This window comes from Amblyomma mixtum, chromosome 4 (genome assembly GCF_055824585.1).
Source record: "Amblyomma mixtum isolate Tamu chromosome 4, ASM5582458v1, whole genome shotgun sequence".
In the NCBI taxonomy this organism is placed as follows: Eukaryota; Metazoa; Arthropoda; class Arachnida; order Ixodida; family Ixodidae; genus Amblyomma; species Amblyomma mixtum.
In genome coordinates, this window is record NC_143015.1 from 24,145,805 (window position 1) to 24,172,552 (window position 26,748).

At 44.9% G+C, this 26,748-nt stretch overlaps 1 protein-coding gene and 1 pseudogene across 1 annotated transcript in view; one reads left to right on the forward strand and one right to left on the reverse strand.

Annotated features, from left to right (window-relative positions):
* LOC149345902 (uncharacterized) overlaps positions 1-22,456 on the forward strand; it is a 41,572-nt gene extending 19,116 nt beyond the window's left edge. The window contains exons 3-4 of the mRNA XM_089586270.1: positions 21,861-21,920; positions 22,179-22,456. Coding sequence (XP_089442396.1) covers positions 21,861-21,920; positions 22,179-22,294 — 176 coding nt within the window. The 3' untranslated portion in view covers positions 22,295-22,456. The remainder of the gene's footprint in view (positions 1-21,860; positions 21,921-22,178) is intronic.
* Positions 20,142-21,790, reverse strand: LOC149345903 (uncharacterized; annotated as a pseudogene).
* Positions 22,457-26,748: the final 4,292 nt, after the last annotated feature.

Here is a 26,748-nt window from a genome sequence, read left to right on the forward strand (position 1 = left end):
TTTTCTGCTCGTCACTATTTCGGCTCACCCGGCCAGCTGCGTGTTGAATTCTTGCTGTGCACATGCCAAACGTTCAATAAGGCTATTGAAGGATGTTTTCTTTATACGAAGACTCCTTTGCTTAGTTTGCTTTCACTGTTTTTCTTGTGTCACGTGGGTCCTGGCTGGCATTTAAAAAGCTGCTCGTTGGCCTGCTCTGAATGAATTGTTGGTAGTTCGGCGCCTGTCCTGTCAGCCTCTGTGTTGGTCTTTTTGCGATGCTTCCTCTAGTCATACATTTGAATGAATGTTTATTTGACAGAAATACAAAGAATCTGTCGAGGAGGCTGACAAAAAGGCAACGAATGCCTGACTAAGTGTCAGTCCCCTTTCTGAATACACAAAACACTCAAGTAACACGGGGTAAGCAAACTACATAAAATATATACATACACTTAAAATGGAAGGTACATGCAATAAATAATAGAAAAAGTGAAAGCATGTTGCACTTTCAAGGAAAACAATTATATCTGATTAGATAACAAGTACAAGTTCACTTTTTTTTAAAGTTTCCTAGAGATGACGATTCGTTTACAATACTCACAATGGTAGGATGATGATTTAGGAAATCTGGAATTATAAAAGATTGCTTTTGCATACCGTAGTTTGTCCGTATCTTGCCTGTGTTGTACGTAGTGTGTCTTGTATTATATGTGTGTTTTTTTGGAGGGTATGTTCTAAAAAGGCGCTTTCATTATGGCTGATCTCTGGAAATATTACAATAGCTGTCTTTTTGTTAATAAGATTTTGTATTGTTAATATACTATTCTTCTCGAAAAGAGGCGCAGAATGACTTCTATAGGGCGCATTTTCAATGACACGTATCAGTTTTCGTCGTGGTACCCCAGACAGATAAGCAGTATTGGAGGCGTGAATGCACTAGGCTATAGCACAACTGTTTTTTTTTTATCGAGAAGGAAAGAGATGCTTTAATTTATTAATAATGCCGATGGATCGTGCAATGTTGGTTTTCACGCTGTCGACGTGAGTGGTCCAGTTTAAGTTTTCTTCAAACGTAACACCAAGGAACCTATGGCAGTGGAGCGCTTGGCGATTTCATCACGAAATTTTATTACTATGTTGTCATCAATACACTTCTTACGAGGGCGAAAGGCAACATATTTTGTCTTTTTAATGTTTAATTCTAACTTATTTACTCTAAGCCATTCTGAAAGATTACCGAGCCAAATATTTGTTTCTTGCTGCAGAGCATACAAGTTTTCACCAGAAAAAAAAACATTAGTGCCATCAGCGTATATGATTATGTCAGGTGTTAGAGGCACGTTTGTAATGTCATTAATGCAATGTAATGTCATTAATTAGTACCCCAATATCGCCAGTCGGATTAGGAAATAATGACTGTAAGGGTAGACTGTGTAATTGTGACTGTGCAGGAAGCGCTTAGTAGTTTATTCTAAAATGAGGTTTCCACCAAACCGTTTCGACTCGGAAGACAGATTTGTTGCCACATTTTAAAGGAAGTAAACGCTGTGAGCGACTCTGTAACGCGTTGTCAAACTGCATACTCTCTCGCACACACCCGAAAACACTTTCAGGCTTTTAATTTTCAGCGCTAGGGCTTCACGGGCGATCGCAAAGATGGGGGTCACCTAAATAGCGTTAAGTGTGGAATCCGAATGGCGTACAAGGGCATCAAACAAGGCTGTGTTCATTTCTATGTCCTGTATGTCATATGCTGCGCAGTATTCTCGTCCTTCATGTCACACTGATGTGTAGAACTAAATGTTATTTTGAAAATGCCGTGGTTGAAATGAATTAAATCGAGACGAAGGAGTAAAAAAATTGCTGCGCGTGTACACCACTGCCATGATTTCTGTAACTGCAGCGGGAACGCAGACAAATTCTAGCAAAAAGATGTATTGTCTGCGAAGCGAAATGAACAGTTCGTTCATCGATTACGTTATACACTTTAGGAACTGTGTAGAAACAGAGTAACTTGAACACATATTATCACCGCGAACCGGTAGAGCGTTAGAAGAAAGGGCAGAAGGGCACACCAGTACTTGCACAGCAGGCACATTCAGCCAACCCACGCTCGAGCAGGGGAAGGCGAGGAAGACCAGCGTGAGCTATCGCACCGCATAGCGGCGCCATTAAATGGTCAACAGTGCGGCATTGCTCTTTCCGTTTGAAACGGCATCGACCAATGCCACAGAGAGAGGCAAGGAGGTGCGGAATCACGGAGGGCCGAAAGTCTGTGGCGCCGTACTTGGCCGAAGAAGCCCTAGCGGGTGTGGTAGGGCTTCACCCTGGCGACGTACGATTTCGGATACCGCTTGCCGCCTGGAGGAGCGAACAGACTCTTGCGGGAGCACTTCGTAGGTAACATCACTAAGACTGCGTGGTACCTCGTAGGGGCAGAAGTAGCGGCGCAGAAGCTTCTCGGAGCAACCCCGCAGACGGTTTGGGGTACAAACCCAAACATTAATCGCCAGGGTGGTGAAGCACTGACCGGTGATGGGGGTTGTAGCGTTGAGCATCGCTTTCTTGCTCGGTACGGGTTCGCTGTCTAGCTAGCCGGCGGGCGGCCTCTGAGTGCAGAACGAACTGTCCAGCGCCAGTGACGGAGGGATGTGCAACATCTGCCAGTAACATTGCGTCGAACACAGTCGTGGCTTCGTGACCATGCACCAAACGAAACGGCGTGAAACACGCTGTCCCTTGAAGAGCAGTGTTACAGGCGAACGGGACGTAAGGCAAGGTCTGGTCATAGTTCTTATGGTCAGCGCCGACATGCATAGAAAGCATGTCGGCAATTGCCTTACTGAGCCTCTCAGTGAGTCTATTCATCTTGCGGTGGTTGGCAGTGGTAAGCAATTTGCGATTCGCTGATGACATTGCCTTGCTAAGCCACTCAGGACAGGAACTGCAAAGCATGATCAATCAGTTAGACAGGCAGAGCAGAACGGTGGGGCTCAGAATTAACATGCAGAAAACCAAAGTAATGTTCAACAGTCTAGCAAGAGAACAGCAGTTCGCATTTGATGGCGTTGTGCTGGAAGTAGTAAGAGCATATGTCTACTTAGGGCAGGTAGTGCCCGCTGATCCGGATCATGAGGGAGAGATAAATAGAAGGATAAGAATGGGGTGGAGAGCATGTGGCAGGTTCATTGAGATCATGAATGGCAGTTTACCAATCTACCTCAGGAGAAAAGCATAGAACAGCTGTATCTTACCGGTACTCACCTTTGGGGCAGAAACGTGGAGGCTAACAAAGAGGGTTCAGCTTAAAGGTGCAGTGAAGAGGAATCTGAACTCGTCTTTTTGCCGCGGGAACTCAATCTACACTAAATTACGCCTTCACAACATCAATCTACACGTTCCGAGCATTCTTAGAAACTCCGATTTATTGCCCTGTGTGGCCGATTTCACTAATTAAATCGGATTGACGTCCGGCTCCCGCCTTTTTTTTTAATTCTCCGTGTGCGGTGGGCGGAGTCGACCAATGCGTGGAGTGCCTTTAAGCCAGCTCGGTGGAGGCTTGCCGCTCTGCCATCGGCGGAGTAATACGTAGTAATCCGTAGTAGCAAATAGTCCGCGCGTATTTTTATTTCTGCTGACTTATTTTGCGGCTATATTATCTGCGAATGAAACTATTTATTCACAGAAACCTAAAAAACAAAATAAAGCGAAAGCAAATCTTCCACGGAGCTGGCTGAAAGGCACTCCGCGCGTTTGTCGACTCCGCTCACCGTACACGGAGAATTCAAAAAGAGAAGGCGGGAGCCGGAGGTTTAATCCGATTTAATTAGGGAAATCGGTCACACAGGGCAATAAGTCGCAGTTTCTAAGAACGCTCGGAACGCGTAGATCGAGTTTCCGCGTCAAAAAGACGAGCTCAGATTCATCTTCACTGCACCTCAAGGCAGCGAGCTACGGAAAGAAATATGACAGGTGTAACGTTAAGAGATCGGAAGCGGGCGTAGTGCGTGAGGGAACAAACGCTGGTTAAGTACATCCTAGTCGAAATCAAGAGGAAGAAGTGGGCTTGGGCAGGGCATGTAATGCGAAGGCAAGATAGCCGCTGGTCCTTAAGGGAGACGGAGTGGATTCCAACAGAACGCAAGCGTAGCGGGGGGCGACAGAAAGTAAGGTGGGCTGATGAGACTAATAAGTTTGCGAGGATACGATGGCCGCAACTGGCAAAGGACAGGTATAATTGTAGAGGCCTTTGCCCTGCATTGGGTGTAGTCAGGATGATGATGATGATGATAATGAGGCACTGGTTTTGCGGTGACTGGTGCCACTGAGCCGCGTAACTTCCTGGGTGAAGGCTGATGTAAATGCCATGCCTCTGTCAGCAAAAACGACTCCAGGGACACCGTGGCGGAGGACTATGAAAAAGATGTAACATCAATTTCAGCAGCGGTGCTGCAGGGTAGGGCTTTCGTCTCACAGTACCGGGTGACGTAGTCGCTGGCAACTATAATGTACCTACTGCCCAATAATGGTGTCGGAAATGAGCCCAGCAAGTCCATGCCAACCTAGTAGAAAGGGATTCGAGGCGGGTCAGCGGGTTTCAGTCGGCCGGCCGGCTTGACAGGTGGTTTCGCAGCCGAACGTTATCCCCAACGCTTCCTTTTCAATTTGCGAGTACCTCTGTTCTGAGCTGGCCATTACACGCGAGGCATAAGCGACTGGCCGCCAGTTTTCACCGTGGCGCTGTAAAAGTGCAGCCCCCAAACCGTTCTGTGATGCATCTGCCACGATTTTAGTTTCTCTGGCTGGGTTGAAAATCGCTAGGAGAGGCGCACTGCTAAGCATGTCGCAGATCATCCTCCACTCACTAGCGTGGTTTTCAGTCCACTCGAAGACAGAGTCCTTTTTGATGAGGCTGCGAAGAAGCGTAGTACGTTCTGCGAGATTAGGCAAGCACTTGCTGAAATAATTTGCTACTCCTAGCATTCTGTGGACCGCGGCTTTATCCGTTGGGCATGGAGTCTCCCTCAACGACTGTGTCAACGCTGGGTTAGGCTTTATTCCATCGTGGCTAATGACGTCACCCAAGAATTTAATTTCAGTCACTCCAACCTTGCACTTTTCAGCGTTGAAGGTTAAGCCTGCTTTTTCTGCCACTTGCAGCACTTTCCGCAGGCGCGCATCGTGTTCTTCCTTAGACGAGCCCCATATTAGAATGTCATCAATGTACACTCTCACACCTTCACAGCCGTCAAATATTTCGCTCAGGATCTTCTGGAAAACTTCCGGGGCTGAAGATATTCCGAATGGGAGTCTCAAAAACCGGTAACGCCCGAATGGAGTACCGAACGTGCATATAGTTGCTGTGGAGTCATCCAAAGGTACCTGATGAAAACCCGCCCTTGCATCGAGGAGCGTGAAGTACTTAGCGCCGGCGAGCTCAGCTTCTATGTCCTCGCGTCTTGGCATCTGATAATGCTCTCGCTGTATGCACTCGTTGATACTTCTAGGGTCCATGCAAACCCGTATTTTTCCGTCTTTCTTCCGCACGATAACCAAAGGGGTCACCCAGTCTGTCGGTTTCTGGACCCTCTCAATGATGCCACTTCGTTGCATGCGCTCCAGCTCCTCCCTCAGAGGTTCCCTCAGCGCCAAGGGCACCCGCCGAGCTGGCTGGACAACTGGCGTCGCATCCTTGCGTAGGACCATTTTATACTGGCGACTCACGCAGCCGGTTCCCTGAAAAAGCTGGCGGAATTCGGTTAGAACGTCCTCACTGCCGCCGGCTGCGGTGCTTCCTTCTTTTACAGCATCCACTGCACGTGACACCAGACCCAGCGACTCGCATGCTAGTAGTCCCAGTATAGCTTGGTTGCCCTTTTTGACGACATAGAAATTGACGTCCTTCGACCGGCCGTTCACGGTCACTGGTAGCCTTGCCATACCGAAATGTCGAATGACACCACCGCTGTATGATCGAAGCACCGAAGAACTCGGTTTCAAATCTGCTGCCGTCTTGCATCGTCGGTAGATAGAGTAGGGCAGCAAGTTGGCCTGAGATCCCGTGTCCACTTTTAAGTTAACCATCTGATCAGCTACTTTCACATGTACTACCCAGTCCGCTCTCGCGTCGATGCTCGAGACTGTTACATCGAGAATGTCGAAGCTGTCTTGCTCCTCGCCAACTACTCGGATTTGCGGGCCCTTTTTGCAGCAAGCTGCGAAATGGTTAACACCTCGGCATATGAAACACGTTTTGCCGAACGCAGGGCATCTGCCGGGTATGGCGTGTAAACGGTTGCATCTGGCGCATTTCCGAGATTGCTGCTTGTCTTGCATCACTTGCTTATCGGGCTGTGCCGACGGTTCTTTTTGCAGCGCGTGCTCCGCTTTGCGAACCTGCCCAGACCGCTTCATGACTAGCGCCACGTGCTTATCGGGCTGCGCCCAGGCATCGTTATGCAGCGATGCTGCTTCCTCCGCTTTGCAAATCTGCTCAGCCTTGGCAAGTGTCAAGTCTTTTTCTTTGAGGAGCTTTTCACGCAGTCGTGGGCTACTGGTGCCAAACACTATTTGGTCGCGGATTAAAGAATCAGCTATTCCCGAAAAATTGCAGCTTCTTGCTTGTTTTCTGAGGTCCCGCAAGAAATGCTCGAATGACTCCCCTTCGCCTTGCACTCTGGATCGGAATATGTACCGCTCATAGACTTCATTCTGTTGTTCTTGGCAGTACTCCTTGAATTTCTTAACAACGGTAGCATAATCTTGCTTGTTCTCGCCCTCGAGAAAAAGGAAGTTGTTAAATACCTCCAATGCGTCGTCTCCGGCAGTGCTGAGCAGCAGTGCTGTTTTGGCGGCCGTGGTTCGGGGCTCTTTTGGAGATTCCGTTGCTTCCAGAAAAAGCTCGAATTTCTGCTGGAACAATTCCCAGTTCTTGGCAATATTCCCAGACAACAGCAGTGGTTCAGGAAGCTTCAGCAGTTGCTCCATCGTGTTTCGGTCGCTGCAGTCTTATCCTCAAACGGCAGGCCCCCCGACGTGAGCTATCCCACTTCTGACACCATGTATCAGTCGAGGTGGCCAGCGAACAAATGCACTTTATTGCTGAACGTACAGTGCTTTTATAGCCGCAAGGGGTGTGGCAACCAAGGCGCATATCTAATCTAGGCGAGCACGATGAATCGCCGCACCAGGCATGGCACGTGCGTCATTCCCGATACAGTGTCTTCCTACGTTGGCACTCGCGGCAAGTCTTGACATAGCGGTGGACTTTGTAGGGAGCTTAGCTGGCTCAGGAATACTTTTGACGTACGAGTGCCAACGTACGAGAAAATCCGAGGTAGCCGGAAGAAAGCTCGTCGTGGCATGCGTGCAGAACTAGGTCTTGAAGCACCGTTGGAACCACGAGCAGGTACAGAGTGTCCGTGAGGTCGTAGTTTCTCTTGTAGAGGATGCTACCACGCAAGCAGAACGATGACAGCCCGCGCGTGAAGAAGCGGGGTTGCAACGCGGCGCGACCTTCGAGGTACTATATGAGGGGTCGCAGGTCGGCGTCGTCTCTCGGTTGGTGAGCGAGGACGGATGTGGTTAAAGCGCCAGGAAAAGCGGGATCATCTATGTCAGCAGTGGTGCACGGGTAGGAGCACGGAACAGGTAGTCTGCATCGCGGTATTTGTTGGAAGACTTGTAAATGATGATAACCTCGAATTCCTGCAACCGCAGGCTCCAACGCGCTAGCCTCCCCGAGGGATCTTTAAGGTTCCCGAGCCAACAAAGGGAGTGGTGATCGCTCACGACTCAAAACGGGCCGCCACACAAGTACGGGAGAAATTTCGTTTCTGCCCAAACGAGAGCAAGGTACTCCTTTTCTGTGGTAGAATAATCCGCCTCCGATCGCGACAGTCTGTGGCTTGCATAAGCAATCACGCGCTCAACACCATCTTGCCGCTGAACGAGGGCGGCACCAAGGCCAACGTTGCTCGCATCGTTGTGCAGTTCGGTGTCTGCCTCCTCGTCAAAGTGACTAAGCATGCGTTTAGTTTGGAGGCGGTTTTTGAGGTCACCTATGGCCTCCTGCTGTTCTTGGGCCCAGATGAAAGGTTGCTCGTCCTTTGTCAAGCGAGTTAGAGGCTCGGCTAGTCGGGAGAAGTCTCGCACAAAACGTCTCTAAAAATGGCGCACAGCACGCTTATCAATGGCGGTCGGGGACGCAGCGACGGCAGCCGTCTTGCCGGTGTCAGGACTGACGCCCTCAGCGCTCACGACGTGGCCCAGGAACTTCAGCCGCTGGAACGCAAAGCGGCAGTTTTGTGGTTTGAGCGAGACACCGGCCGATCGTGTGGCCTCCAGCCCTGCACTCAAGCGCTTGAGATGCTCGTCGTAGTTGGCAGAAAAAATGAGGACGCAGTGAAGGTAGACGAGACAGGACTGCCATTTCAGGCCAACCAGGACAGTGTCTTTCATTCTTTGAAAAGTGACAGAGCGGAACAGAGGCTGAATGGTAGCACCTTGAACTCGTATAACCCCTCAGGAGTAACGAACGCTGTCTTCACGCCGCCCCGTTCATCCACCTGAATCTGCCAGTACCCACATCGGAGGTCAAGAGAGGAAAAGTAGCAGGCATGACGCAGCCGGTGGAAAGAATAATCGATTCGCGGTAACGGGTAAACGTCCTTTTGGCCGAGTGTCCCGTCCTTAGCGACCAACACAGCGGGCGAAGTTCATCCAAGTCAGGATCCAAGCCTCGCAAGCGGCGGCTTGCCTTGTGGACAGGCGACGTGTCAACAGGGTGTAGCTGGGTGTCGGAGAATCCCGGCAGCTCTTCGTAGATCAGGAAATAACCCAGCAACTGCACCATTATGTCACCGAGATCCGGTAGAGCGCTAGCAGAAAGGCCAGAAGGGCACACCAGGAATCTGACGGCAGGCACACTCGGCCAACTCATGCTCGAGCAGGGGAAAACAAGAAAGACCAACGGGTGCTATCGCACTGCAGGGCGGCACCAGTAAATGGCCAACACTGTGGCAATATTAAGGAAGCCAACAGTCGCCGAAGACAAGGAAATGCATAGAGGAGTGTTTCTATCTTTTTTTCCGAAAATTTCTGGTGTCGATGAATGAGAAATAAATTATGTATTCATTTTATGGCTGAAATAAAATGGATTAAAAACTAGTGAACTGGTGAAATCTCAAGGTTAGCTTACACGCAACGTACACACACCCGAAGTAGAAGATTGGACGCTCGCCGCTATTGCTCAGTTGGTAGAACCCCGTGCGCTGGTGCCTACCGAGGCCTAACATGCCTCGGACAGAAGTAAGCTTTGTCTCTGTACCTCCTTAATATGAAACGTTTATCTTTTGCCATGCGTTACGTGAGAAGTATAAGGTTTAGTGAACCCCCATTTCAAGTGAATGGCAGTGTAGCCTAATCTAAGGTATTCTCGCGCAAAAAGCTGACAGTTTGCTTAAGAAATATGCCGGCAGTGGCAATACCGGTCCTTTGATAGGTTTTTCTCATTACATCTCTGTTTTCAGCGAAAATAGACTCTGCGACATTACAACGCAGTGAAATATTCTAACAGCCCCATTCCAGTTTTTTTTTCTAATGTTTCTACGTGACCAGTCGGTCGCATAGACTGCAGACTGTACAAAAACTCTTTGGCGATCATCAGTGGATCGTTTGAATACTTCAGCAGTCAAACGTTCCCTTTATCCGAGGTTGACAGACTAAAGTTCGTTATATTCCGGTCATACACTTAGGTTCATTATTAAAGTTTGTCATATCCGAAGCCATACACTTAGATTCATTATATCCGAGTTTGCTGCATCCAAGGCCCAGACATGAAAGTTCGTTCTATCTGACGTTGCATACTTAGGTCCACTATAACCGAGGTAACATATAAAAGTTCATTACATCCGAGGATGTCACAAAAAAGTTCCTTATATCCAAGGTGGCCATACTAAGGTTCATTATACATGAAGGTAACACACGAAAGGCCGTTATATCTGAGCTCAGCCAGCTAATCGCAAGAAGAAAGCCGTGGAACGATGCAAGAGCATTTGGATGTGACCAGAGACTCAAGGTCACGAAAAGCTATACAAAGATAAACAAAACTAAACATGGGGAAACGTGCTAACGCATCTAAGCAGTAGTTAGCATAAAGAGGTAAATCAAGGGCATATTTTGTTTCGTGTGAATGACAGCAGCGATGCGGTCGTCTATGTGACGAATCTTTACGATGCTCGCAGATAGTATTGTTACGTGGCGGCCTGCCGAAGAATGAGGCGCGTTGAACGATGGACAAGAGATGATTTAATGGTCACTGGCCTAGCGCGAGCGCTCCGTCCAGCGCCACTGCCAGCTTCGTCTTTTTTGTCACAATATCAGGCGCCCATTGCCACCTACCCAGATCGTCTTGGTGCTGTCCCGAAATCCATCTAACGATGCGAGGTCCCCCAGTGTATGAAGCACCGCAGCCATGGCAAATTATCTAGAAGAAACTGATTCGTGCATAAGGTCCTGCTAGCATGCATGCCCGAATTGTGCGCTGGATACATCAACAGTTTCACTGCGTCGTGGGTCCCTCGTGGGTCACGTCATTTTTTCATGATTAGTGGTCACGAATACCGACCCACACCATATACCAGTGGGACGGATTTCATTGTGAAATCCTCCCTCTTAGGCCTGAAAATAAAATCTGAACCACGACTTCATAATATGGCCCAATATTCGTGGCCACAAATCGTGGAACAATTGTACCGCAGATGACTCCATCTGTAAATCTGTCCGGATAAGCTGGCGGGGCTACAATTTGCATGAGACGTTCGTAATTACTTTGTTTTGCTTGGGCACAAATGAAATGCCGGTTTGGGCAAAGAAGCAGTCACGTAGCGTCAGTTACCCTAAGGGTACAAGGGAATAAAAGTTGAGTACTTTTCATTGTCGCCAGACTACCAACAGATTGCCGTGTCTGCACCATTTGGCGTGCATTCACCGAGGATTTCTAAAAACAAAATCCCCCAGTTGGCCTCTCACTCCACCTTAAATTGGACCGGTAGACAGTTGGATTAAACCAGGTGCTTCAAAAAACGATGTATGTCGCATCGCAGACAACGCAGACGCACACAACGCACGCATCGAAATTTAAAAGCTCTGAGCGCCGATTGAAGGCTGTCAAAGATGTGGTCTCGGTTACTTTCATGACAAGATGTGCACAAGTGATGGACACACAGGCTTTTACGATTGCATATTACTTCAATAAAACAATAGAAAGTAGGTAAAGAACTCGAGGAGTGGAATCTATGTTAAAGGAGTATAGACACCTAACTTTTAGGGTGCGCGTTTTAATGGCGCGTAAGGAATTATTATGTACGGATTACCACATGGTATCCTCCTACGACTTTGTAATTGAACTTCTTTCTCGTGCTGCTTCGGTTTCTGTTTCAACAGCCGAACGATGACTCTGAAGGCAAAGACAAGTTATAGGTCACGTGAGGCATGAAAAACGTGGTATCCATTTTTATAGTGCTGTGAGGTCCACTGCATGATGCTGCCTGTAGGCCCCCAGGGCCCAGTCAAGCTGTCTGAGACAGCTTTTTGCCTGGGGGACCCCCAACTTGTAGGTTGGAAATAAAGTGGATTTGGATTTGGATGGAGAAAAAACTGCAATATAATCGGTGCTTCTACTCTCGTTGTCATTCCAACTCACGAGGAAGACTGGCTTTAGCACTGTAGTGAATTAATAAGATGAAGTAGCGATTATATAGCGGCTTTTTCATGCTTCACGTTACCTATAACCTCTCATTGACGTCACAGCCATCGTTGCGCTGTTGAAGCCGAAACAGCACAAGAAAGAAATTCAGTTACAAAATTATTTATCGGTCCTAGGCGAATACCAAATGATGCTTCACGCATAGTAATCTCTTCCGCGTCATTATAGAGAAAAAAAAATGCCACCAAAATTAGGTGTCTATTCTCCTTTAAGAACGTTATTGTAGCAATTTGGTAGCGTAAATCCCATGACACTTGCAATCTTTCCATTTAAGTCAGTGCAGTTGATGTATGACTTGTATAATTTCCAATCAAAATTATTTTTGGTCGTGGCCGCTATCTCGGACGTAACCCTTTAGATCCGAATGACCATTTTTCTGAGACAATCCAATGGTAACAGCCAATCGGTGACAACGGAGTGAGCGTCTAACAAAAAGCACGCCCTGGTCGTCGCTGTTCTTCATTAAGCACACGAATAAGACTTGAAGAAAACATGAAAAGCAAGACGTTTTGCTGTTTTAAGTTGCCACGATCTTCGATGGCCTTGTTTAGGCCAGCACTCGCACGACCTGTTCGATTGAAAGGGGCCACTGCATGTTGTTCACGTTTCGGCAAAGCGTTTTTTGCATTTTCGTGTTTTTTTATTATTGCCGCTGGAACAAGCTCTCATCACTCCGTTTGATAAGCAAGACATGCGTGTAGTGGTACGGACAAATAGTGATTACGCCTGGTATTCTATGCAAAGTTTGAGATTGTTGTCGGTGTGCTCAGCGGCTGCTATCAACTGGTGGCATGTGGGGTTCAACGTCACAACGCTGCACTAGGGCTGTGAGAGACGCTATAGCGAAAGGGTTCAAATTAATTAAGACTTTCAAGGTTTGTCCACGTGCACTGACATTAAATAGCAACTGAGGTGTATTTTTCATTTAGTATCCATTTAAATGTGGTCTCCACGGTCGGAATTCCATCTAGAGTCCTTGGGCTCGGAATAGCTGTAGCGTGTAAGGAACCGCGGAGGGTAGCCGTCTTAGGAATGGGTGGTGTCAAGATTGATGGCCATTTTGATATTCGACGACGGCCGAGCGTTCTTGTTGCTACCGTCACCGCCCAGTTGTTTTATTGTTTGTCCCTACAAGTTCGTCCAAATAAACAGTTTCCTTCGGAAGTGTTCTGCGGTTTTGTTGTCCGCCCAGCTGCCTGAACTACCATATCCCGATATCATAAACATTGCCTGTAAAATTTCCTTAAAGTTTTCAACGTGTTCAAAGCACAGACGCGAGGACTTTCAACTCTAATTAGTTTCAGCAATAATTAGCACAGAAACAAGGGTCCTGCGTTCTTTCGAAAATCCTCATGAGCGCTCGCATGGAAAACTGAACACTCGGTCTCCAAGAAACTACAGAGAAGCTGGCAGGAAGCAAAAGTGTGCTGTTAAGTACGTGTGCTTACTAAATGCATGACGAGCTTTCCATTGCCTTGCAACTATGTCCTTCGGATATTTTGCCGCCAAAAGTAGGCCTGTTCATGTTTATTTCCAGTGCTGCACGGCAAGCATTCCAGGACTGCTTCTTCCTGAAAACTTTTATCTTAGAGTTGCGATGGGCGACCTTCGTAGCCTTTTCCGAGAACGCGGAATTTGGGCCACAAAATGTCACTCTGTCGTTTTTCCTGACACCTGCCACTTATCTTGGAGTGACATATCGCGGCATCGTACTTTTTTGCAATTAGCGAGCAGAGAGTATTTTTTCTGCCTGCGCCATGGATCTCGAAATGCCGGGCTAAACAGAAAAAAGGAGACCGCAGCACTCACTCATGAAGGCATTTTGACGGTGTTTACTTCAGAATTCGGCATTTGTTATAACGCTATAAAAGGCTGTATGGCATGCTCTTTTGATACACACCACTGAGAACGGCTCGAGTGGCTTCAACTTGCAAAAAGAGGTAAAAATTCTCGGCTCTGCGTCATAACATGCGCATTACATTGTTCGTTAGTGAGCTGGAACCTAAAAACAATTCTTCGAGACAGACTGGAAGAAAATTAGATTTTCAAACGCGCACTGCTTGCTTTCATTGCATTATTATGCCTGCGAAAAGTAACACTGTCTATTATAACTACTTGTTAAGGGCAAAGCAGCTCTGTCATAAAGATGTTTTGAAAACCTTTTCATTTACGTCAACTAAGGCAATATCACTGTCGTTCATCGATTTATCTCCACTTATCAAAAAAAAAAATCGTGCTAATACGAATGGAAAAATTTCTGCAATCTCATAACATCATTACTAGTTCACAGTGTGGATTCAGACAGAATAAATCAACAGAGCTTGCCCTTCTTCACGAAAAGGAATATATATTAGAACATTTTGAAAACAAAATGTTAGTACTAGGCATATTTGTGGATTTCACGAAGGCGTTCGACAGGATTAGTCACAGTATTCTTTTGGAAAAGCTTGAACTATACGGGATACGAGGACAAGCTTTGCATCTCTTGAAATCTTATTTATCATCTCGAAAACAATATGTTCAGATTAGAAACTTCAAATCATCACAACGCTCAGTTAATACCGGTGTCCCTCAGGGCAGCATCCTTGGCCCTCTGCTGTTCAATCTCTACATTAATGACATTGTAACTATTGACACTTCCGCCCGCTTTATCATTTATGCCGATGACACTACTATCCTTATACCTGGTGAAACCTGTGATGATCTAAACATGCATGCTAATCGCATATTAAAGAATCTAGAGGAATGGTCAGATTCAAATTTTCTTTCAATAAATGTGTCAAAATCCAAAGCTGTAATTTTCCGTGCGAAGAATAAAACTTGTAGTGCAGAACTAGCTCTCTCTTATAAATCACAAGAAATTGAAATAGTAAAATCATTCAAATCACTTGGTGTTTATTTTCACGAAAATATGCTGTGGGATGACCATGTCAGTCATGTCATGTTGAAGACATCTAAGGTTATAGGTTTTCTATCACGCCACAGACATATTTTACCACAGACAGTCAAACTTCTCTTATATAATTCCCTGTTCTGTTCACACCTAAACTACTGCACATTAGTGTGGGCAACAACAACACATACTAACTTACACAAGATATTAGTACTTCAGAAAAAAGTCCTTCGTATAGTTTATGACTTGCCCGTTAGACACACAACTCAGGATTTGGTAACTAACCTCAATATTATCACCATATTAAACCTCTATGCTTACAGACTGCTGCGCGTGTATATAGTTGAGCAAAAGCGCCATGTTGACACCATTTCATCTATGGCTCCTTTGCATCAGTCCGATTCACCATATCCGCATCGCCACAAACCACAATGGGTTTTACCATTCACAAGAACTAGCTACGGTCGTCAAAGACTTAATTACCAACTACCGTATTTACAAAACCAGTTAATTGAAGCAGGCGTAAACCTCCGTGAAATCACCATCTCCTCTCTGCGTAGCATGATTGTTCATTTGATTAAGTGCTAATACATCAACTCCTGTTTTATGAATTGCTCTCCACCCTTTTTGTTATTTGATGACTGGTCGTCTACTGTGCTGATACCCCTTTTTCGTTGCTGATACCCCCTTTTGATTTCTGTGTATTCTGTTCGCTTACAGACATTACTTATATTGATGTTTTTGTTCATCTATGACTTGATGTTCAATTTAGTTCTTCGTTTTATGTTCTTAATGACTTGATGTTCAATTTAGTTCCTCGTTTTCTGTCACTGCCGTCTGAACAGGAGAGGAGAACTCCGTCAAGCGGATAGCCGCTTTTTTTTCTCCCCTCCTCCATCAAATTGTATTTGATTTGGTGGAAATAAAGCATTATATATTATATTAAATACGCTGTGCCTTTTTACCGATTGATGAATTCAGTGGCACTGCTAAAACCATACACAACCCAAGAGCATAGTCGAGCAAGCGGTAGCAGAGAAGCAGAGTAGCGTATAAAACCGCTATTCGCGATAGAAGACTGCGCCAGACGTGAGAGCACCCCACACATCGTGAGCATAATGAGAAACTATGAAATGCATGCAGGGATTTTCGACTTCTGAAAAACAAACAGACATGTTCCCATACGAAACGCAGAATGGAAACAAAAGGCTGAAGAGGACACGTAATGAAAGAAGGCAATAACACCGTAAAATGACGAAAACTGGAAGTCTTTATGATTGTTTGTTTTTAAAGCAGATGAACACTAACGCTTGTTCGAAAAGGTGGTTGAATGTTTTTTTTTTCAAATCGTAAGCAGCAACAGGTTTCGGTTGACTTGTGGCGCGCATGGATGCTCATAGGTAATGCGGGACCTGATTACTTAAAATGTCGATGCCATAATTTGGCGTAGGGGGTCAAAGAGCGAAGAAAACAACACGCAACCTAGCTTCATGTTTGCAAGATTGTGTGCAGCGCTAAAAAAAAGTTGAAACTTTATTTACTGTTGTATGAGTTATAAATTGCTAAATTATAGATGTAGGGTTGAAAAGGCATACGCATACAAATTCTCAAAAAGTATTTTTCACCATTTGATTTCGACTTAGTCTAGGCAGAATACATTCCAATGGATTGTATTACAGATGACTAAATTTCAGCAGGTACTGCGTGATGGAATGTGTTACGCAAGTTGAAGGGGTCAAAAGCGAAATTACGATTACTTCTTTGCCTCTGGATGAGTGTAAACGGTTTACACTGCAAATTGTGCCAGCGGATATGGCCATTTTCATCCTCGCTTTGTTCCCGCGACCACAGAACCCAAGATCACGAGCAATGGACACGCTATAAACCGACGTCACAGTATATATGCTCCCTATTATGGCCTTAAAATTTAGTTTCAAATGATGACCCACCGTTTGTCTGTTGGATATAAACGCAAAGACTGCAAGTTGCATAGCCCAAAACGACACCGATTCAAGAAGCTAAACAAAACTAGCGTTTAGGCGATGCAGAAATGTTCCGGGACACGGCTATTGCTGAACATAACCTCCTACCGTAAGCAAGTGCGGATTTGGAAATAATCCTGCAGAGGAGATTGCAAGAACAGCTTTGTTATTCTACTCTCAGATCTAAACAATGCATATTAGATAGTGTTCTTTTTTTGCACAGAAACTTTGAATCCTTTGAATTCAAAGTCAAGCTTTTAACCGTTTCATGCTTAAATACTGTTCTTACTCCCAAATTCCCCAGTAAAAGAATGCCTTTTAAGGGACAAAAAAGTGCGAAATTAGTCACTAAAAAGCTTGGATTTCTAAAATATTTCTTTAGGATTTTCTTTCACGCGATTAGATGCAGCGAAAAATTCTGAAACGCGAAAACACATTAATTTATTTATTTATTTATTTCGTGTACCCTCAGGGCCAGAGGCATTATAGAGGGGAGTGGTTACAAAAATTTAAGAAAAAAAATGTACAGGGCAGCAAACTAATTAGTAATACAAAAATGATTGCTCCTAGTTATACATTATTAGCTGTTGGGTTCTTGGTGTGCTGGTTAATAGTATATAATACACAAAATACACAAAATACAGCGCAGCACTACAGTGAAAAACAAACAAACAAAACGCTCGTACAAAAAACAACAAGAATATAGAATTAAAAAAAAAGATGATGCTCCTACTTATACAAAGTTTTCTAATGCTGTTTTGAAGCGTTGGTTGTCAGTAATGGTAGCGGTAGATGCAGGAAGGTGATTCCACTCAGCAGCTGTGCGCGGAAGAAATGACTGAAACATGGCATTGGTTTTGCAAAATGGAATTCCGACTTTGTTATTGTGATCTAGCCTTGATGAAATGTATTGGGGAGGGGAGATCAGTTCGTGGCGAAGTGAAGGATGATAAAATATCTTGTGAAAAAGTGAGAGTCTAAGGGCTTTACGGCGAGATGCTAAAGATGGCAGGCTGAGATTTAATTTCATTGCAGAGATGCTGGCAGTTCGGTTATAATTACATACAATAAAACGAGCAGAATTATTCTGGACCATTTCTAATGAGTGAATTAGGTTTTGTTGAAAGGGATCCCACACTGCTGCAGCATACTCTAGCTTTGAGCGGACCAGTGTCTTATATAGAAGTAGTTTTAGGGAAGAAGGTGCCTTAGAGAAATTACGTTTTAGATATCCCAGCATGCGATTAGCATTATTAATTACGTAAGAAGTGTGAATGGACCAAGTGAGGTTGCTAGTAATATGGATACCAAGATATTTGTAAGAAGAAACAGGATCTAGAGAGACATTATTAAGGTGATAGGAAGGTAGCTGGCAGGATGTTCTTGATACACGCAGAAATTTACATTTTTTGATGTTTAATTCCATTGACCATGATTGGCACCAAATACAGATAGCGTTAAGGTCTGATTGAAGAGAAGATATGTCATCGTCGCAAATTATTTCCCTGTAGATGACGCAATCATCTGCGAATAAATGAATGTTAGAGGAAACACAAGAGGGTAGATCATTAATGTAAATTAAAAAAAGTAGAGGACCAAGTACCGACCCTTGAGGTACGCCGGACTGTACTTTACTTGGCTGCGAGGTTGAGTCATTAGCAGAAACAAATTGCGAACGGTTAAAAAGAAAGCATCCGATCCAAGCAAGCAGTTTGGGATCAATGTTAAGTTGATGTAACTTAAACATTAGAAGGTTATGGCATACTTTATCAAAAGCTTTCGAGAAATCTAAAAATATACAGTCGGCAAGTGAACAGCGGTCAAGGATGACGTTTAGCTGATGCGTGAATGATACTAGTTGTGTTTCACATGAATAAGTCTTGCGGAAGCCATGTTGCGATGGTGAGAAAAATGAATTAGATTCGAGAAAGCTAGCTAGATTTGAGGCAAGGACATGTTCTAGAATTTTACATGGGATGCAAGTGAGCGAGATAGGCCGGTATTTAAAAGGACAATGCTTTTAACCTGATTTATGGAGTGGGATCACCTTCCCTACCTTCCATTCAGCCGGCAAAGAACTTTTTTCGAGCGACTGCTGGAATATCTTTGTTAGAAAAATGGAAGAATAACAGCTCGTGTTTTTCAAAAATTTCGCGTTGATTAAATCGTGCCCAGGAGCGGAAGATGGTTTTAGAGATGAAATTATTGATTCGATGCCTTCTGCTTCAATGGTTATGGGAAACATTGCTGGATAAACATTGTTGTGCGTAGATTGGGGCGTAATATTGGTAGTTGAAGAAAAGTTGCGCAGGAAAACTTCGTTAAGTACAGACGCACATTCGTTAGCTGGAATAACATTGGAAGAGCTGTCAATCAAGGTTATCATGTCATCCGCTTTGGGGTTAATCACACGCCAGAATTTTTTTATGTCGGTTTTAAGCATTGATGGCAGGGTATTATGAAGAAAGTTATTCTTTGCTTGTTTAAGCGCGGTTAAATACTCATGGGCTGCCAGTTTGTATTTAGTCCACCGTGTTATGCTAATAGAACCTTTCGCAGATTTGTAGAGACGCTTTTTTTTATTAGACAAGCGCTTGAGACAGGTGCTGTACCATGGAGCGTTATGGTTACAGACAAGGGTGCGAAGTGGGATGTATTTGTTTGTTAATTCAGCAATTTTGGAAGAAAACATATTCCAGTTAGACTGAACACTACGGCAGTCAAAGTCTTGTAGAAAGACGTCAAGGAAGACTGATAATTCAGTATTAATGGCTTCAAAATTAGCTTTTGCATAATTTCGAAACGGTTTGAATTTTTTAACGGTTTTTGGTCGCAAGATATTCAAGTTGAATGAAAGGGCCGAATGGTCGCTCAAGCCGCTTAAGTACGTGATGTCAGAAACAAGATCAGGTTGCGCTGTTAATACAAGGTCCAGTGTGTTTGCGACAGATTCCATAATTCTTGTAGGCTGCGTAACAAGTTGTGAAAACGAAAAAACAGAGCACATTTCTAAGAACTCATTGGCTAATGAAGAAAAAGGCTGTAAGGTTGGAGATCCAGTGTTCCATACTATATTTGGTAGGTTAAAATCGCCAAGCAGAAATAAAGGTAACGTGGGATAACGGCATGTAACGATGTTAATGATATCATGTACCTCATTTACGAAGTTAGATGAATGGTTTGGGGGGCGGTAACAAACACCAATGATTATCTTCTGGTGGTTTAGTTCAACGATGGCCCAAACCATTTCTAAGTCAGTGGATACATGAATACACTGGGATGCAAGATCTTTCGAAATGGCTAAGAGCACGCCGCCTCCCTGTCGCATTGTTCGGTCACAACGATAGAGTGAAAAACGATGAGCGGTCTGAAAAAGTTCGTGATCTTGAACCTGTGAATGCAGCCACGTTTCTGTAAGCACTAAAATATCGGTATTGCAAGTATCTAAAACAGAAGTTAAGGAAGCGCGTTTATTCATGATGCTACGAATATTAGTCAAAAAAACTGATACGTGGGACGCGTCTTGTCCACTTCCCCTCGCGCTTTCCTAACTTGGGACGTGTTCACAATCAACATGCTCGCCGCTATCTCGTGGTTCGTACGCGGCATTTTCGCTGATGGTGTCTGTTGCCGGGTCATAGACGAACTGTTTTTTATTCATGACTAGTTTAGTGTATCTTAACTGGAAAGTACATGGTTGGGGCTGGCTTTTAGCGTACTCAATGAGTTTTTTTCGGGCATGGCGTGTGGCGGGCGAAAAATCTTCGGAAATAGAGACATCATTTTCTTTTAGCTTTGCTCGCGCGGAAAGTACTTTGTCTTTTGTTTTCGTGCTGGCGAATTTGACAACAATTGGGCGACACTTATCGGGCGTGTAGCGACCTATGCGATGGGCGCGTTCTATTGCTGTGTCGGGTAGGCTGTCGATTGCTTCGGCTAGTGCTGCCCTTACGTTCGACTCTGACTGTACCCATGATTCGCGAGAATCAGGGATTCCATGAAAAATTAAATTATTGCGTCGAGATCTATCCTCAAGTTCGTCAACACGCAGTTTTAAAGAGTCGAGCCGATTTGTCTGGACTTGTGCTGACACTTGAATTCCAGCAATGTCATCATCGAGACGGTCTAATACCTTTGTTTTTTCTTCAAGATTGTCTAACCTCGTCTGGATTGCCTCAATTTTGGTCTCGATGTTCTGTTGACCAACCTTAATTGCCTTAACGTCGCTAACCAACTCGGCCTGGCCCTTAGCGGATTCTACAGATCGTGCCTGGAGGTCCTTTAATAGCCGAAAAAGAACTTCCATCTGCTCCGAAGGATTGGCGGGCAAATGTTGCAGTTCAAGTAATGCTTCAGTATTACGCGTGGTGGGCCCCGGATTAGTCTCTACATCACCGGAGCGCAGTATGAGCATCGCCATTGAGAAACAATCGCAGACAATTTCACAAAGCACTTGTTGGCACGGAAGCAATAGCAAGACGGGTCGTCACTTTTCTTAGCATAAAGCGAAACGTTTTTACACATCTGCGAAGGGTAAAGATGCGCTGCATGAGCCATGGTGTTCCAAATGCTGCTTCCGTGCCAACTAAACGGACTGTCGCTCAGACAGCCGCTTAAATTGCCACTGCGATGTGACGTCAGAGTCGACGATGAAGGTACGTAGAAAGCCGGGCGCATTAACTGTAGTGGATCCAGGTGAAGATAGTTGAAGGGCTGCTGGTAGAATGCGTCATCGCTTGATTGTAGCAGCGGTGTGGAAATGTCATCCGCCGAGTATGCCGGGGGCGGACACAGCAGTACCAAGAACGCGAAGATCGTCTGCGAAGGGTAAAGATGCGCTGCATGAGCCATGGTGTTCCAAATGCTGCTTCCGTGCCAACTAAACGGACTGTCGCTCAGACAGCCGCTTAAATTGCCACTGCGATGTGACGTCAGAGTCGACGATGAAGGTACGTAGAAAGCCGGGCGCATTAACTGTAGTGGATCCAGGTGAAGATAGTTGAAGGGCTGCTGGTAGAATGCGTCATCGCTTGATTGTAGCAGCGGTGTGGAAATGTCATCCGCCGAGTATGCCGGGGGCGGACACAGCAGTACCAAGAACGCGAAGATCGTCTGCGAAGGGTAAAGATGCGCTACATGAGCCATGGTGTTCCAAATGCTGCTTCCGTGCCAACTCAATTTTTGCCCCAACTTTGCTAACATTTGTACTTGTGAACAAATATTTTACTTTATGCAGGCTTACCAGGAACAAAAATGGCGCTTATCAAGGTCCTTCACGTTTTTCTAGCCATCATCGGTAAGCATCACCTGTTAAAAACTACAGCGTAACCACTGCAAATTATGAATGTGTGACTCTCTAAAATTCGGGTTTCCGTTACTGATGCATGCAAAGGTGCGCGATAAAATAATTACCAAAGACAGTCCATTAATAAAGAGGCTAAAAGTAAGAAAGAAACGCGCTCGTAGTGCACTTACACAGTTAATGTTGAGTTTATCAACGACATGCTTTAGGCGTTTGCACAGCTATTTAAATATTACTGCTTATGCTTTGCAGTGGCGCTTCTTCTGGCCGTGCCGGAGGTGAATGCCGCCGATCTGATCAGTACTGCACTCAACCTTGTATCCAGTCTTGGACGCAACAATGAACCTGAGCCCAAGCCAGAAGAATGAGTCCTACTCCGATTTACCCAGCGTATCGGCGAATGGATGGCTGTAGGCACACGTAACTGAGGCTGTATCACGATGTTCTGATTGTAACCAAAGAATGAAACCATCCATTCCATTAAAGTGTAGTAATGCTTTGGTGGAACCACAATAAAGCTTCTGGATATAAAAAAAAATTGGAGCATTATCAGCCACATTCTAAAAAAAATGCAGTAGGATTTTACAGAATGGCAGGTCACTCTGATAAATCACCCCGGGGTCTTAACACTACCTGCTGCACGTATGTGCTCACCAGATTTCGCACGGTAGAAAGGTCCCGGTAAATGGAACGGGAAGATCAATTATATGCATGAAGTACCAACCTTAAATATAGGTTTGAAAACAGCACAAATGAAAAAAATCCAAAGCACCCTTAAGAAACTGCGTTGGGCTTCGGCAAGATACTCGAACCCACATCGTAAGTGCAGATGTGTTTAGGGCCAGCTGCGTCAAATGCATACATCCCAAGGGGTTTGCTTGCAAGGCCTGCAGCGTGCCTCGTTCTGCATCCTCAGCGACCGCAATCTCTCGAAAGAAGATTAGCTTCGCGTTCCCAATCCTCCCAAGCTTCGGACTGATAGATATGCAAGGTAGTCGCTATAAACAGCGTAGAAGCAAAGCCCTCGGTCTGTATACTTTTGATTACGAGCGTTTCTGAAGGATCATACCATCGAAACGAGAGCAAACGAAGATCAGCCAGATCCTGACCTCAACCTTCATGAATTACTGGCACGCCTCGTGTACTCCCCCGGTTGGCGCAAACGCTGTGTGATTGTGTGTATCAAATGTATGGGCATAGATATGAGGAAGGTTTCGAGCAATGCGTTCGAGGGAAGTATTCCAGGCGCATGCTACGTATGTTGGACCCGCCGCATGTCTTTGTGCTCTCGCTTTCCGGCTACCTGCGGCATTTGAGACTCTTTCCGAAGTATTTGGGGCGTGTGACCACCTCGCCTACTACCCGATGACGGCAATGATTGCACTAAGCGAGAGTCGAGCTGCATGCAGGATGTTGTCACGCATAACATATTGTGCTTTACTTCCACATGATGTAGGCAACACCAGGCACACCAGGGATTGTTGTGGGACGTTGTATCAGTGCTATGCTTTAAAGCCACCGCAATCCAGGGCTTGACGGAAAGCCGTTCAGTCCAGTTGGGAATGTTCATAAAATAAAATACTTTTAGGCCCAGCATCGGGATCCTTGCCAGTCCTGAGGAAATGCTAAAGAAGAGCCACTGCTAGAGCAATTCTTTCCTGCCTACTGTGACTTGTGATTCGCTGTATGTGGTACAGCTGGCACTGTGAAAGAAAATATTATTGAAGCATAATTGTTTTGTCAATAATTCACTGTCTATAATTACCGAGTACACTGTAGGGAGGTATAACAGGTTCCTCAATAGCCTTTGAGGAAGAAATTTGCAAAGTAAAGGTTATAAAAGCTGCTTCAGATGACATTAGCATTCTGTATAAGGGAAACGCCAATGTTACAAAAATGGAACATGGTAGGAAATATGCTTGGTCATTGTAAGGTTGGCGTATTGTTTTTTTCACGGTTATTTTAGAAAGCATATGTGAGCTGTGAGTAGTAATTTTGTTCGTAGAAACGTTGCTTGAGGTTGATAGAGTTAACAGAGTTCATGGTTAATAGTTTAATGCAGTTCAAGAAAAGAAACAGTTTGCGGATCTTGAATGCCTTCTTCCTCAAACGAGGGAACCGGAGGTGGACGTGGCGAATGGCGAGACTAAATATGAAATAGATTTTCTGTTGTGCTGTCACCCTAACACCGTCTAGTATAAACAGGTTCTGGGAAAAGTGTGAGCCACCGATCATAGGATGTTAAGGGCTCGAATTAACGCAAACCTGAATAGAGAATAGAGCAAATTAGTAAGGAAGAAGCTCATCCAACAGCTAGCGGCAAGAGTGAAAGAATGTGGAATTTAGAGTGGGTGCAGACCAGACGTTTTTCTTTTATCGTGGACGACAAGCTTAGTGTTCAAGCTATCAACTCTAATTTTGGAGATGTGATTACGAAATGCGCAATACAAATAGGCGCTCGGAGAGTACACCGGAAATTGTTAAGCACGCTCAGAACACGAGAGGTCTGATTAATAAACTTCTAAGCATAAAGACCCCTGACCCATCAGAGAAAAGAGAATTGGCTACGCTTTAAAAGATGATCAATAAGCGTAAGGCATCCGACTGAAAAGAATGTAATATGGAGAGAATCGAGCATGCTCTAAAGAACAGACGTAGCCAAAAGCGCTCACGAGGGAAGCTGGCATAGGCGAAATTCACATGTATGTACTAAAAGGCAAGCATGACAATGTCGTTGCTCATATGAAAAAGATAGTTAAAGTAGCCGAGGAGTTCTACATAGTTATACGGTAATAGAAGCAGCCAGAATGATAATAGTAGAGGCAGTAGTGCGGCGAAATTGGACATCCCCCAAATAGAGAAAAAGGAAGTAAAGAAGCCTGAGAAGAAATTCAAATACGGAAAGCAGCAGATGAGGATCAGGCAAGAGTAGATCCTCTGAGGGATGGTGTGGAAATTATGCTTGAAGAAAAAAGACGTCAAGGACTTGAAATTGCACATTGATCAGCATAATGTCGGTAGCCTACGACGTATTCTCTAATACAATTGTGAATTAGAGTCAGGAGAACCTTACACATCAAGCAATGCAAGGACAAGGCACATGTTCTTAGGGACTACGCAAGAATACACCATATTAACCCTATTAACCAGGTGACATAGAAATGCGGATATTATAACCAATGCCAAAGTACAGTCCTCATAGATTTTGAGGAAACATTTTACTCACTCAAAGTTTAAGCAGTCATTCAAGTATTACGGGAACTGAGTAAAAATGCCAGAAGATAGCTATAGCGGCTGCACAGCCACATTAGTCCTCAATAAACCAAGCAGTAAAATTACAATAAGGAAGGGTGTCAGGCAGGCAGACACAATCTTTTCAAAGCTATTTACTGCGTGTTTAGAGGTGGCATTCAGAGACCGAGATTGAGAATAGCTGGATTGGGGAGAATAGGTCAGTAATCTCAGATCCGATGATAACACTCTCTTGATATGTAACTTAAGGAAACGATCGCAAAGTATGATCAATAACTTAGAAAGAAAATGAAGTAAAGCAGGTCTAAAAATTGGTAAGCAAAAGTCGAAGTTCAGCAATTCTATTTTGTTCTTCTCTCTTCTTTTGTTTCTTGAGTTTTTGTACTGTGGGGAGCTGCGGACTAGTCAAGCTGAATTTTCAGCTTTTTTTTCCCGCACTCCCTTACTTAAGTGAGTGAAGTAAAGAATTTATTTATAATTTATTTATAATTCTAAAAGGGCACAGCGGCTTAAGGAAATACGTCTACTTAGGGCTGGTAATGAACGCAGATCTGAAGCACGAGAATAAAATCACTAGATGAATGAGAAGGGGTATCAGTACATTTGGCAGGCAGTTTAAGATCATCAATGCCAGTACTGAAGACAAAAGTTTTTAACAGCACTGACTTCATCATCAGCCAAAATACGCTGCTGATTAACCCTGTCATTTGCCAGTTGCGGCGACCGTATTCCCGCAAACATCCTAATCTCCTCCGCCCACCTAACTTTCTACCGTCGCCTGCTACGTTTGCCTTCTCTTGGAATCCACCCCATTACCTTTCACGATCTCGCCAATGATATTCGCCCACCCCATGAGTGGCTTGCCAAGTCACTAATGAGATGGGCTGCGAAGCATGCTCCATGCGCTAGCCAGGCGGAGCAGAACGGTGGATGTTAAAATTAACCAGCAGAAAACCAAAGTAAAGCTCTACATTCTCGCAACAGAACAGCAGTTTACAATTGGTAGCGAGCTGCTAGAACTGGTAAGGGAATATGTTTACTCAGGGCAGGTAGTGACGAGAGTTAAATAACTAGAAAAATAAGAATGCGGTGAAGTGCATTTGGCAATTCTCTCGGATCGTGAATGGCAGTTCGCCAATATCCCTCAATAGAAAAGTACTCGTATTCAACAACTGCATCTTACCGGTATTCACCTGTGGGGCAGAAACGTGGAGGTTAGCCAAACAGGGTTCAGCTTAAGTTAAGGACAACGCAGCGAGCTATGGAAAGAAAAATGATAGGTGTAACGTTAAGAGATCGGAAGAGGGCGGAGTGGGTGAGGGAACAAACGCGGGTTAATGGCATCTTAGTCGAAACCAAGAGGAAGAAGTGGGCTTGGGCAGGGCATGTAGTGCGAAGGCAAGATAACCGCTGGTCCTTAAGCAGTGACTTACAGATACTCACCTACGGGGCAGGAACGTGGAAGCTAACGAAAGCGGGTCAAAATAAATTCAGGGCAACTCAACTAGCTATGGAAAGAAAAATTATAGGAGTAACGTTAAGAGACAGGAAGACAGCGCAGTGTAACAAT